General features: G+C 35.8%; 1 protein-coding gene across 1 annotated transcript in view; it reads left to right on the plus strand.

Moving 5' to 3' along the window:
• Positions 1–795: 795 nt before the first annotated feature.
• Positions 796–14067, plus strand: part of LOC127663303 (copper-transporting ATPase 1-like) — a 32022-nt gene continuing 18750 nt past the window's right edge. Inside the window, exons 1-4 of the mRNA XM_052154825.1 lie at positions 796–1087; positions 7511–7637; positions 11488–11962; positions 12677–13387. Of these exons, the coding sequence (XP_052010785.1) occupies positions 7518–7637; positions 11488–11962; positions 12677–13387 (1306 nt within the window). The 5' untranslated portion in view covers positions 796–1087; positions 7511–7517. The remainder of the gene's footprint in view (positions 1088–7510; positions 7638–11487; positions 11963–12676; positions 13388–14067) is intronic.

Genomic DNA, 14067 nt, shown 5'->3' on the forward strand with positions numbered 1-14067 from the left:
ATTTGTTAGAGCACCACCTAAATGCATTTTAACGAGTTATTGTACTGTACACTATATGGTCTGATATGAACATATATAGAGATACAGTAGAGTCACCAAATCTGACAAATCAGAATAATAATTGCCTAAATGTGTTATCTGTATTTTTTTCACACCAGTTTACTATAATGTACAATGAAGTGGCTAAGGTGATGTGTGAGCTCCTCTCCTTTCTATTCTGTAAAGCGTATTGCTCTGATATGAACATATATAGACATACAACAGAGTTACCAAATCTGACAACTCAGAATGAATAGTTGCTGAAATGTTACTCCTCTTTATTTGATACCAAGGTACTCTAGTCTCAGGATGTCAGTGTCACAAATGTCAAATAAATAAATAAAGGAATTGTTATTACAAAGTGATAATACACAAAACGAGTATATACACGTTATCAAACGAGTCATACGGCTTGTCAAGAATCAAAATTACATTTTAGTATGATTAAAAATACTGGTCCAGTGCATTTAAAATGTTTTTTTAATTATTATTATTTTACTGGAAGATTTGCTTTTGTGCTTTTGTTCAGATCATATATATTTTTTAAGTTTAGTGCGGTTTATTTATGTCTTCTTTCAGTGAGATAAGACTGTAAATTGAAAGCTAATTTTTCAAAACAAAGCGCATGTTACGCATTACTAAAGCCCTTGAATCTGCCACGATATCATTCACTACTGCGCAGTTCGCAACGGCGGTTGATGCTCTCTAACACGCCAGGACAGGCGTACGTTTTGCCCAGTGTGCCCGTGTGAATGCGCAGAATTCCGCATGGATTTAATAATCTCCCGCGTGATATCTGTAATGAGTCATAAGGACACACTCTCCTGCTGTGTGTAGAGATTACGCACTATTTTTAGTTCGATGTGGGCAGCATTTTACAAAGTGAGAACCCAAAGCTCACCAGAGACCGAGGAAAGTATGTGTTAGCCAGCTAACTGTGGTTAGTGTGGAAAAGTGTCAGTTAAACTACACTAACAAGTGTGAATCACATCCTATGAGCCTTTAAACCTCTACTGCGGTGATACGGGATCATCACATCGCATGAAAGGTAAATAAAAGCTCCTGTTTGTGCTCTTTTATTTGCTGTTCATGTTTGCTTGATTTCAGAGGCTTCTGAGACATGTTGCGTGTTTTATAACATCAGAAAATTACTCAAAATCTGCCTGAAATACGTTTCTGATTTACGAATGAGAAGATTTAAAAGTTTGTAATTACATTTCATAAAATGCCAATGTTTGATGTCATAACTGATATGCAATATTTGAGACGAATTGGAATTTGTTGTACTGTTGTTAAGAGTTAATGATTGAGCACTAATCTGTATAAATACGTTTTTATAATGGCACTATGACACGTTATAGTAATATATATAATAAACGATAATTAAGATTTATCATAGAGATAATGTTTTCCCTTTTAAGTTTTATTTTGGTGTGACTAAGAGATAATGAGATAGAGAATGACGTTAAATAACCAGTGTGAGTCCATTTAAAAAAAAAAAAAAAAAAAAAAAATATATATATATATATATATATATATATATATATATATATATATATATATATATTAGGGCTGTCAATTGATTAACGTTTTTAATCGAATAAATTACATGGTGTCCCGATTAATTAATCGCATATACAAATATTTGCTGAGAAAGCCCCTCATATAACAATAATTCAATACATAATGATGAAATAATTATACATAGTTATCTTTAAATATATATAAAAAAATATATATATATAAAATAAAAAAATATTCAGATAATTAAAATGCATTACATTCTTGTAGCAGAAGAGTTATTCATTGATAAAACAATATAAAAGTGGCTTTAGAATACAAAGTATTGTTTAATACCATATTATTGATCATAAGTCAATCATTGGCATACAGTTCACAGCAATCCATTACACAAGTGAATTTGTCAATCAGTTGGAGATTTATTATGAGGGCTTGTTTAAGGACCATCAATGTACACCTGCGTCAGACATTTTTTATTTTTTTTTTAGAAACAAGCCAGGGGTACATAGTACACAATACTACAGATGTATTTTACAATAATGCCAATACATTATATTCATTACATAGTGTAATGGTTTTCAATGCTTTAGAGTTGTTGGAGGTACAAAGAGTATTTAAATAATATATTAAAAACAAATTCTCCAAAAAACTACTGCGTGAGCACATTCCCAAAAAAGGTGAGGGGCAGATTAATCTACAGCATTACAGAAGGAGCAAAGTGCATCTATTTCAGGGAGCATGTTTCTTAAATAAAGATTGACTGGGTAAAAACAGGGTAACAGTTTAAAGGACACCTCCTTAACCGGTAATTAAATATTTGTGAGGTAAAACCATACGATAGGGTGACCACCTGGCTGTTGCTCTGTTGCAGACCTGATTTTGCGGGACACGAGGGAGAGATAACTTACTATTATTGTACTAGGTGAATAAATATTGATTTTATATTAGATGTATTTTTGCAGTGATGTTAAATTTTAATGAATTTTCTCCAATTCTTTATTATACGAACAAAGACACTTTTTCTTCTCTGGAGCTCCGGATAGACCCATTTTTCTGTTGCAGTTTTTTTTCCCTGTGTTTTCCCGCTCTGGAAAGAAAAAAAGGCTGCGCTGCGCATGTTCAGTGTTTTCTTAATAACTTTTTTTTATAGTGATTTTGTAATTAAAGGACGATGAAATAAAATGATGCCAAAATAATAATAAAGATAAAAAATGATACAGACAAAATGGAAATGCGGGTCACTGCTTATGACTTGCGGAACAAAGCTTCCAATTTCGGGACTGTCCCGATGGTCAGCCTACCATACGACCTGCGTCAGACATGCTTGTGTCGCATCTGGGTGTGTTGCGTCATAAAAACAAAATGTTTAGGTCACTGTGTCAAGTTAAATATAGTTTAATACTCAATCTTTAAACACATATTGAGATCCCTTAGTTTGCATTTGAACCCTTAGTAACGCATATCTGTGTTGTTTTCTTCACTGTATAAACTGTGTGTTGCTCACACAGCTGAAATTTCACTTAGTGCCCTCTGGAGTTTACAGGTGGTACTACAAGCATGCGATTAAATGCGTAAATTTTTTTAACGCATAATTTTTTTGTATCATTTATCGTGCGTTATTAACGCGTTAACTCGACAGCCCTATTATATACACTCACCTAAAGGATTATTAGGAACACCTGTTCAATTTCTCATTAATGCAATTATCTAATCAACCAATCACATGGCAGTTGCTTCAATGCATTTAGGGGTGTGGTCCTGGTCAAGACAATCTCCTGAAAGGTGGTTTAAGCAATTTTGAGCGTGGCATGGTTGTTGGTGCCAGACGGGCCGGTCTGAGTATTTCACAATCTGCTCAGTTACTGGGATTTTCACGCACAACCATTTCTAGGGTTTACAAAGAATGGTGTGAAAAGGGAAAAACATCCAGGATGCGGCAGTCCTGTGGGCGAAAATGCCTTGTTGATGCTAGAGGTCAGAGGAGAATGGGCCGACTGATTCAAGCTGATAGAAGAGCAACTTTGCCTGAAATAATCACTCATTACAACCGAGGTATGCAGCAAAGCATTTGTGAAGCCACAACACGCACAACCTTGAGGCGGATGGGCTACAACAGCAGAAGACCCCACCGGGTACCACTCATCTCCACTACAAATAGGAAAAAGAGGCTACAATTTGCAAGAGCTCACCAAAATTGGACAGTTGAAGACTGGAAAAATGTTGCCTGGTTTGATGAGTCTCGATTTCTATCGAGACATTCAGATGGTAGAGTCAGAATTTGGCGTAAACAGAATGAGAACATGGATCCATCATGCCTTGTTACCACTGTGCAGGCTGGTGGTGGTGGTGTAATGGTGTGGGGGATGTTTTCTTGGCACATTTTAGGCCCCTTAGTGCCAATTGGGCATCGTTTAAATGCCACGGCCTACCTGAGCATTGTTTCTGACCATGTCCATCCCTTTATGGCCACCATGTACCCATCCTCTGATGGCTACTTCCAGCAGGATAATGCACCATGTCACAAAGCTCGAATCATTTCAAATTGGTTTCTTGAACATGACAATGAGTTCACTGTACTAAAATGGCCCCCACAGTCACCAGATCTCAACCCAATAGAGCATCTTTGGGATGTGGTGGAACAGGAGCTTCGTGCCCTGGATGCGCATCCCACAAATCTCCATCAACTGCAAGATGCTATCCTATCAATATGGGCCAACATTTCTAAAGAATGCTTTCAGCACCTTGTTGAATCAATGCCACATAGAATTAAGGCAGTTCTGAAGGCGAAAGGGGTCAAACACAGTATTAGTATGGTGTTCCTAATAATCCTTTAGCTGAGTGTGTGTGTGTGTGTGTATATATATATATATATATATATATATATATATATATATATATATATATATATATATATAATATTATAAATTATATATGTATAAAGTTTTTAAAGTTTTTTTATAGTGATTTTGTAATTAACGGACGATGAAATAAAATGATGCCGAAATAATAATACATTTTCATTTTGTCTGTATAATTTTTAATCTTTTTAATGTATAATATTTAAGTTTTTATGTAAATACAAAGGCATGCTTGTGATTTAAAAACATGTAAATATTGATTTATTCCAGAGTACGTTGCCTTGGCCATGTTTTCTGTCTTTAGAAGAGACAGTTTAACCCTTGTGGGTCCTTAGAGGACAAAAATATCTGCATCAAAAACTGCCATAAAATAATATTATATATTAATATTATTATAATATAATTATTTAATATTATTAATATAGTTTTGTAACCAACATCAGCCCTGATCTTAACTACCAAATATTAATTAATTTTCAGGATTTTAACCCTTTAAATGCCAGCTTGTTTATATAATGCCACTGTTGTTTTATGAAAAAAAACAAAAACCACAACAACAAATTAAAACACAAAAAATGAATGTTGGGTTTCCATGTTTTATGGGGACTTTCCATAGACATAATGGTTTTTATACTGCACAAACTATCTCCTAAACCTAACCCTCACAGAAAACTTTCTGCATTTTTACATTTTCAAAAATCATAATTTAGTATGGTTTATAAGCTGTTTTATCTGCATCATTTATTCAGTTGGCCTTCAGTGCTCTATAATACAGCAAACAGAAAATAGGGAAAAAGCATGTATTTGCTCCATAGGCTAAACATGAAAAAAATATAGCGCCATCTGGTGGAAAATATTTTAAAATAAAATTTTGAAGCCAGGGCTTCGGAATGAATTAAATTAACACCGTATTTTTTGATTCAGTACTATGTTATTATCATCTGATCCATCACTAAACCATTGTACTGTCACAGTACCATTTTTTTCAAATGAAAACTGTTCAGTGGTTTCACTGCAGGACTCAAAAGCTTGAACGTTAACTTGAACTGCAATTCCTTGCTTGTTACCTTGCATCAGACTCTTTGTGATCTGTTCATATTAAGGTTTTGCAGAGTTTGCTGTTGCATTTTAAATCTACAAGTAAAGATTGTCCAATTTATTTGGTCATAATATTTCATTGTTTTGTTTTAAGCAGGGACTAAAAAGTAATGTTTTTCATTTCAGTATGTTCGGAGCAAAAACTGTTGTTATCGACAAAGTTGACAATAAAAAAATTGTTGACAAAAAATATAATTGTTGAATAGTCGTTTGATCTCAATTAGCGTAACATGAGATCACATTAAACTGTAATGATGATGCACAAGAGCAGCACTGCAGTTCTCACCTGACTGAGGAGAGGAAGAATTACACAGCTCACAGTCCAGATGCACTCTAAACTTTCACAGCTTCAGGTGATGTACATCACAAAGTACAAGGGAATTATACAAAAATACAAAATAAGTAAATACAGAAGCACTCTCTTTGTGGAATAAGTGGAGTTGGAGCTCTTTAAAGGGAAACCCCTGGTGTTACGCAGTTTTAATGCATTATAGCTTTATTAAAGTTCAAATAATACAGAAGCAGGTCATTTAATTAACTACAACTCTCTGTGTGTTCATTACCACTTCTATGAGTGCGGATGTCCCGATCTAAGGGGGAAAGATTGAAACTGCATCCAGCTGATGCACATTCTGTTGTGGGGACACTCATCCCTTGAGCCCGAACTTGTTAAAGCTAGATTATAACACGATGGCCCTTGACTTATTGAATCATAAAATATGTCACTGTACACTTGAAGAAAAGGCAATACACAGCTTTATTAATAAGAGAGAGTTTTCTTTGTGAGTTAAAGGTGGATTGAAGCGAACAGACATGTGAGAGAAGAAGTGTTCGTCCCATTATACACTGCAACAAAATAAGTTTATGATTTGTTTTTGTTTTGGCTTGTTTTCCAATATAAATATCTAAAACTCTTTTAAATGACACACATTGTCTTTAGCAGCTATACTGCAGAAGAAATTGTTTTTATCTGAGAATGTTGAAAATAATAATAAAAATACAAAAATTTTAAAATATCTAAAAATCTTTAAAAAAGATGCATTCACCTGAGAAGCAGCATATAATATATTTATACTTGCTTTTAGAGAACAGATCTTGAATATAAGTGTATTTTGTCTTTACCGGACTCGCAGAAGTATAACCAAGTGAAAAAATATACGTATATTCAACATACACTTACTGTATATTTAAGATCTATTCTCTTAAAGCAAGTCTAAATATCTTATATTTTGCTTCTCAAGTAAATGTATCGTGTTTTAAGGATTTTTAGATATTTTAAAATATTTGTATTTTTATTATTATATTCAACATTCTCAGATAAAAACAATTTCTTCTGCAGTATAGCTGCTAAAGACAATGTGTGTCATTTAAAATAGTTTTAGATATTTATATTGGAAAACAAACCAAAACAAAAACATGGTAAAAAATGCACATGAAAACGACTGCAAATGACTTTATCATCTGGTCTTTAATCACCTGCTGATATTTCATTAGATAGTCATTAAGTTCTATTCGGGAATTATTATAAAATAATAATAATAACTGCTAATAACAGTTTTAATATGTTAATTCATTATAAATATTAAAATAATGAACATGGGTTTGTTATACGCATGTGGGTCTGTTAATGAGCGTCGGCTGTTCATATTTATGTCTGATATGGGCTACAATTAAAATGCTGTGTGAACTTTGTTACAAAAAGAATTTGGGCCACATTCAGCTGTGGTGGGAACGTAGCCATTGTTCTAGTTTTTGGTTACATTCTGCTAAAAATTTAGTTAGTTTTTGGTTTTCGTACCTTGAACCATTTTTAGTCCCTGGTTTTAAGTGCTTAAAGAATAGTTTTAAATGGTATGAAAGTGTGTATGAGGCATAACACGTCACTCTTAGCAGTCAGTTAGAAAGTAGCTTGCATATACATTGATTGACACTTATGTCATTTCAGTTATTTGTTCATGTTTTTACATGCCCTTCTATTTTCTGTGATCTTTCAGAGCTGAAATGGCGTTTAACACTAACCTGTGTTGTGTTACTCTGGGGGTGGAGGGCATGACCTGTGGCTCCTGTGTCCAGTCCATAGAGGGGCGGATTGGTAGTCTGGCAGGTGTCATTCATATAAAGGTGAGAGTTTGATGACAATCGGCCAAATGTTGTCTACCGCTAAAGGCGGGCTTGATTGTGAATATAGTAACGGATAATGGGCATTGTTAATGGGTTGTACCTGCAATCCCATCAGCTGTGACTGTAGTCACCATATAGCACAGCCTTTACTACAAAATAAGAATTCTGAGGACACAAATATTTAATGAAATGAAATACTAAGATACTGCATGAATACATATAGAGGTCGATCGATAGTAGTTTTGCCGATTCCGGTAGATGGTGGAAAAGGCAGCTAATTGATTCTTTGGCTGATAGTTTTAAAAATGGGATTTATTGAATGTTAAAAAAAATTATATTCTTTCCTTACTGTGGCCAATTGGTAAACATTAAAATACTGTTTCAGAAGTATGGCCACAAGACGCTGGGTAAACAAAGTTTGTTGTCATGATGACAAAATGGTGTAAACCCTACAGACGAATTTAACAGAAGAATTCATGTAATTGCTTTTATAATATTATAAGCTTCACATTTCTGCTTTTTAAGCTCCAAAATGTGGCCCCATTCATGTCCACTGTAAGTGCCACACAGTAACCTCTAACTTCGAGGGACGAATAGTAATACATTTTTGTGGTAATCAACATCCTGCCACAAATGCTGTCGATTAAGTTGAACTTGTATTGAACCCTGAATATCCTTTAACAGAAGTGACCTCCTCCAATTGGATAATGCACATTTTATTATAGTGAATTAGGAGTTAATACTGGGTAAAATAGGTGTTCATTTAATTTCAGCAATTGTGTGTCCATTTCATTTGCTATTCTTAACAACATTGGATTGGAATTAGGAGTTAATACTGGGTAAAATAGGGGTTCATTTAATTTCAGCAATTGTGTGTCCATTTCATTTGCTATTCTTAACAACATTGGATTGGCCATCAACCACCCTGGTCTAGATACCAGTATTGGCCATTGAAAAACCCTAATTGATTGGCCATTAATCTTTAATACACAAGATTATTGTTATATCCTGATAGATCTATATTCCAAGTTCACTGATAATACCTGATATGATCATATAAGGTATTTGTACCTCTCAGTGCTTATTCCAGATCTGGTCATATGTTCTGGTTCACTATTAACTCAAGTATGTACTGTTCCAGCTGATGGGCTTTCCCACAAGCAAAAGGCTGTAATCAGTGTTAATTTCAGATTTTTATCCCTAAAGAAACAAATATAAAACCAGCTGGCTCCCATATTACTTTTCCAGATGTCCTTTTTCCATTAATCATTGTATGATTCCAGATACCAGGAATCTTTGGATGGCTGACAAAGCAATCTTACGGCTAAATAAGCCGGTAATTAAAGCTGCAAGCAGAGATGAATGGGCCCTCGCACCCTGGTGCACGTTGGGGCTGCTGTGCCAGGGGAATGTCACTCCCCAATTTTTTTTAAATTTTTTTAGCACTTAAATGATGTTAATAGTGTATCACAGTGTAAAACATGTCATTTCCTGTTGCCAGTAGGTGGCGCTATGACTATAACTGAATATTAGCATATAGAAGTGCTTAGGCCGGGACTCTTGTAAAACATAGAAGCCTTAGAAGCATATATTTGCACATATTTATATATACAGTGAAATTTATTTGTTTTCACATATCCCAAGGGCTTGAGCCCCAGACCTTCTGGTCAGTAACCCAGAGCCTCAACCACTGAGCCACCACTGCCCTAAGCATGTGAAGTTTGGGGCAGATTGGACATTTTATGTTTGAGTTACAGCAACTTCCTGTTTCATGGCGAAACATTGAACTATGCCAGGCCGTCACAGACACGCTGTTCAAAGAAAACTCAGAAGCTTCGCAATTTAGCATCGCAAAGGCCTTTAGATTAGACTGACTGAATATGAAGTAGATCTGATCTAAGGAAGAGTTTGTTGAAGTACTAGGCCTAGAAATGGAAAAAAACTGAGCAAAAATTGAAGAAAAAATCTAAATGGCTGACTTCCTGTTGAGTTTAGGGCATGGGTCCAAGATACTTTTTTTTTAATTCTGAAACCCATATCAGATGTAGATTTTCACCACTGCTGATATGTGTGCAAAGATTCATGAGTTTTCGAGTATGTTTAGGCCCTCAAAAATGTGATTTCATTTGGGAAAAAAATTATAAACGCCTAGAAGAACCAAAGGGTCCTCGCACCATCAGTGCTCGGGCCTTAATAACATTTACAAGAGCCTCCCCTCCAGCGACTGACCCATAATTGAAGAAATCCATTTGTATGTTGAACTTAGAGACACAACCTAACTGTTGTTGAGTCATCCTGACCTTTTCCTTAAAACACAGTTAGCGCTGCAGACAAGGGTCAAACAAGCAGATAATTTAATAATTTATTTATCTTAAATGTCTTTATGATATTTGAAATGCAGGAGCTGGCGGTATCGCTATTGACCAATATTGTGAAATGCCAAATACTATTAATGTCTTTGTAAAACACAGAATCAAGCGACATGGCTCTGTCTAGGAGTACAGTCAATTCACTGAAGACAAAAAGGCAGCTTTGTCTAGAATTGTGCTTATTGTGCGGAAACAGACTTCATGTGTAAGTCAGGGTTTAAGGGCACATGATGATATGAGTGAATCACCAGTGTAAGCTTCTTGAGGAATCACGTTCACAGCGTGAGGCACATTCATTTGCGTTGAAGCTCAAATGCAAGTCTTTCACTGTGTTATGATTTCATGTGAGTTGTATTGTGCAAGCACAATCACGTGTGTCCTTTCTAGTCACTGGAATGCCACTGTTCTATGAATAATTTATATTGGGCAATTTAACTCTGTGAACTATTTTAGAAGGCGTAGATCGACGCAATTATTTTGTACCATGGGTGTCTCTGGAGCAGAGTAATGCCACTGTGAATTTTGACCAAATTGGCCACAGCCCAGAAAGTTGAAACCATGTAAAACCGCCTTTCGTTACTTAAAGTTTTTATAATTATTGAAAAGGAGAGGATTCACACTGAAATAAGATAAGCTGCTGCTGTCTTTAAATATCAAGAAAAGAGACTGTAAAGATACCACAATACCTGTCATATGCATTTCAGCACCAAAGTAAATGAACAGCAACTGATAAAAACACAGACATAATCGATATTAGACTATAAAAAAATACTGATTGACTGTTCCACAGAGATCAGACATAGTTGGCAAACGTTAACTGCACTGAAGTTTTATTTTTTATTTTTTTTTTAACCATAATATCGTTCTTTCTCGTGGTGCTGGACATTCCTTGTGAAGGTGATATCCGACACAACACTGGATGCTGTGACAAATGTGACTTGATTGGATTGTAAATGATAAAATGAACATGTGAATAAAGATTTCTGCCATAGGCATTCGTTTGTACACACAATAATAATTTCATGTAATTAATAATTGTGAATTATTCCTTAAACAGTGATGGTGACTTCAATACAATGTACTATATGTAAATATTCACCAAATAAAGCTTTTTGTAACCTTCATATTCAACAGATGAACAATTTTGGCCACAGAGGAACACGGAAGAATGATAAAAAAAAAAAACAATCAGCAACTATGCTGTGGATTTTTTTGCCAATAACCAATACTTTCATAAAGCAACTTTTAGCACAGATTAATCTGTAAAACATATATATTGATGTCTAGTTCCATGGTTGGAATGCTATATTCACTGTCATAAATTACCACTATGTTTTTCAGGCCTGAAAAGTCATGGAAATTAGTAAAATCTTAGAATTTATGCTAAATTATTGAATAATTCTACAGTGAATGAATATAAAAAAAAAAATTTAGTCACAGTTTGATCAAAACATTCATTATGATATTTCTTTTAACCTCAGGTGTCTTTGGAGCTGAATAACGCAACTGTGATATATGATCAAACTTGCCACAATCCAGAATCTTTAGCAGAGGCCATTGACGATATGGGCTTTAAATGCAACCTGGCAAACACTACATCAACACCAGTTCCAACAAGCAAGGTCTTTATTAAAGCAAGCTTTAGCATGGGCTCAATCCAGCAGGCTCTGAGCAGACTTGCCCAGATGAAAGGAGTGGTTGGGACTCAGGAGAGCTCTGATAACCGGGGCCTGGCTGTCACGTTTGTCCCGTCTCTAGTCAGTGTGGAACAGGTTGAGGAGTTGATGAGCTGCTTGGATCCTGATGCGGCAGTCAGTCCACTGGAAGGGCGGACCTCTCGAAGCTCCAGTGGGTTGGAGGTGGTGAAAATGCGAATCGAAGGAATGGTTTGTTTGTCCTGCACGACCACCATCGAGGGCAAGATTGGGAAATTGAAAGGGGTTGAGAAGATCAAAGGTATCACGCTTTTTGTAGCTTGTAACATTTCCCTTTATTCGAGTTAAGACTTTGGAATTACGATTCAAAATTCAAATATTCAGCGAATTTACAATCAAAATACACATTAGAACTCAATGAACTCTAAAATTCAAATTTTAGATGTGTGACAATAACTTAGGTGAAGGTCTTTTGCCTTTGCGACTTGCTTTCTTATCAGCTTCTGGCAGCTTAAGCGGTGCAATTTAAAACACTGTCTGGAAAGGAGTTAAATTCTGAAAAGCTTGTTTCGAAAGCCCACTTTCAGATTTAAGAATATGGTGATTACATTTGCCTTGTTGTTCTGTTACCCTAACTAAAGTAATGCCTTTAAAATTTGAATTTTGGTAATTTTTAAGTGGAAAATTCACTTGTTTAAGTTAAAAGTCATTTTTATCATGTTGAACGTTCACATATTCTGGTAAATTGAATCTTGCATTTTGAACTCATTAACATTGTGTTGCCAGTAATTGTTGATAAGAAGACAATCTGCGTTTCACTTTATGCAATCAAGATGACCTTCCCTTTCTCGTATGTTGGTTAAAGGAAAACTTGACAAAAAAATTAAAATTCTGGCATAATTTTACTCAACCACATGCCAGTCCAAATAGGGATTTTACTATTCCAACTTGAAATTACTTGAAATGACATGACCTGAGTATTGATTTATAGTTGTTTTGTTCCCTGCTTTTGCAGTCTCTCTAGACTCCCAGGAAGCCACTGTATGTTATCTGCCTTACATCGTCTCATTGGATGAGATTGTGAAACAGATCAAGATGGCGGGTTTTAAGGCCATTGTAAAGTCAAAACCTCGTCAGTTAAAGCTTTCAGCCAGTGAAGTGGAGCGCTTGCTCAGCGCTCCCAAACAGAGTCCATCCTCTTCAGAGAATCTTTCAGAGCCATCCACGACAGTGTTTCAGGTAACAGGAATGCACTGCAACTCTTGCGTGGTAAACATTCAGGACAATCTATCCAAACTGCTAGGAGTGAATTCAGTTGTCGTTTCCTTGGAGAACGGACAAGCTACAATTCAGCATAACCTAAAACAAGTCACAGCAGTGGAGCTACAGAATGCCATTGAGGTCTTGCCTCCCGGAAACTTTAAAACCCATTTGGTCACTCCCCAGAATGGATCATTCCAACGACCACTTGCCCAGACCATCATACCTTCTACCAAGCCAAACTTTCTCCAGCCGCTGATATCAGTGGCTGAGATTCATATTGAAGGCATGACTTGTGACTGTGTTCAGTCCATAGAAGACATGATTTCCCAGAAGAAAGGAGTGAGGTCAGCCCATGTGTCACTGGCCAATCATCAGGGAACCTTTGGGTATGACCCTTTAGTGACTACACCTGAAGAACTGAGGGAAGCCATAGAGGACATGGGCTTTGATGCTTTTCTGCCTGGTGAGTGTATTCCACGTCCCGTGGTGGAATATCTGCCCTCCTACATATCTCTGCTACTGACAATTATAGGCTGGTTTATAGCTGCAGGCATGCTGCAGGCATGAGCCCAGAATTGTAAAAATGAATTGTAAAAATGACAGTAACAATCCTGTCATGATGTTTATCTTTTATTCCATTTAGCTTTCATAGAATTGTATTCAGTGGATGCTTTTTATTGAAAATCCTGACTGTCAACAAATTCATATGCTGCTTTCAAGTCTTTCCTGAAAGTTCCTACTTAGTATTTCGGAAACCGTAAAAGTGCACTCAGTAAGTATGTCAAAGTGACTTACATTGGCTTACAGTGACACCTACTGGTGTGGATGCTGCATCATTCAAACATAGTGTTTTCAGTTACCAATGCCTTTGTAGAAATTTAATATGCACAGTAAGCGAGAATTAATTTAATCCATGAATGAAATTGTTCAATAACAGGACTGTTACTGGGACTAAGCGAGTATTATCAGATGGTCATGTGATGCTAATATGGCTGCCCCCATGTAGAATAAAAGAGCTTTTATAAGGTTACTAATTTGACTGAATTCTCAGATGAGTCATGATTTTATACATAGGTTTCAAAATTACTATTCATTACTTTAGAAGTAAAACTTTTTAAATGAGGAAAAAAATTGCTGAGTGAA

The sequence above is a fragment of the Xyrauchen texanus genome, chromosome 23, assembly GCF_025860055.1.
Source record: "Xyrauchen texanus isolate HMW12.3.18 chromosome 23, RBS_HiC_50CHRs, whole genome shotgun sequence".
Classification (NCBI taxonomy): Eukaryota; Metazoa; Chordata; class Actinopteri; order Cypriniformes; family Catostomidae; genus Xyrauchen; species Xyrauchen texanus.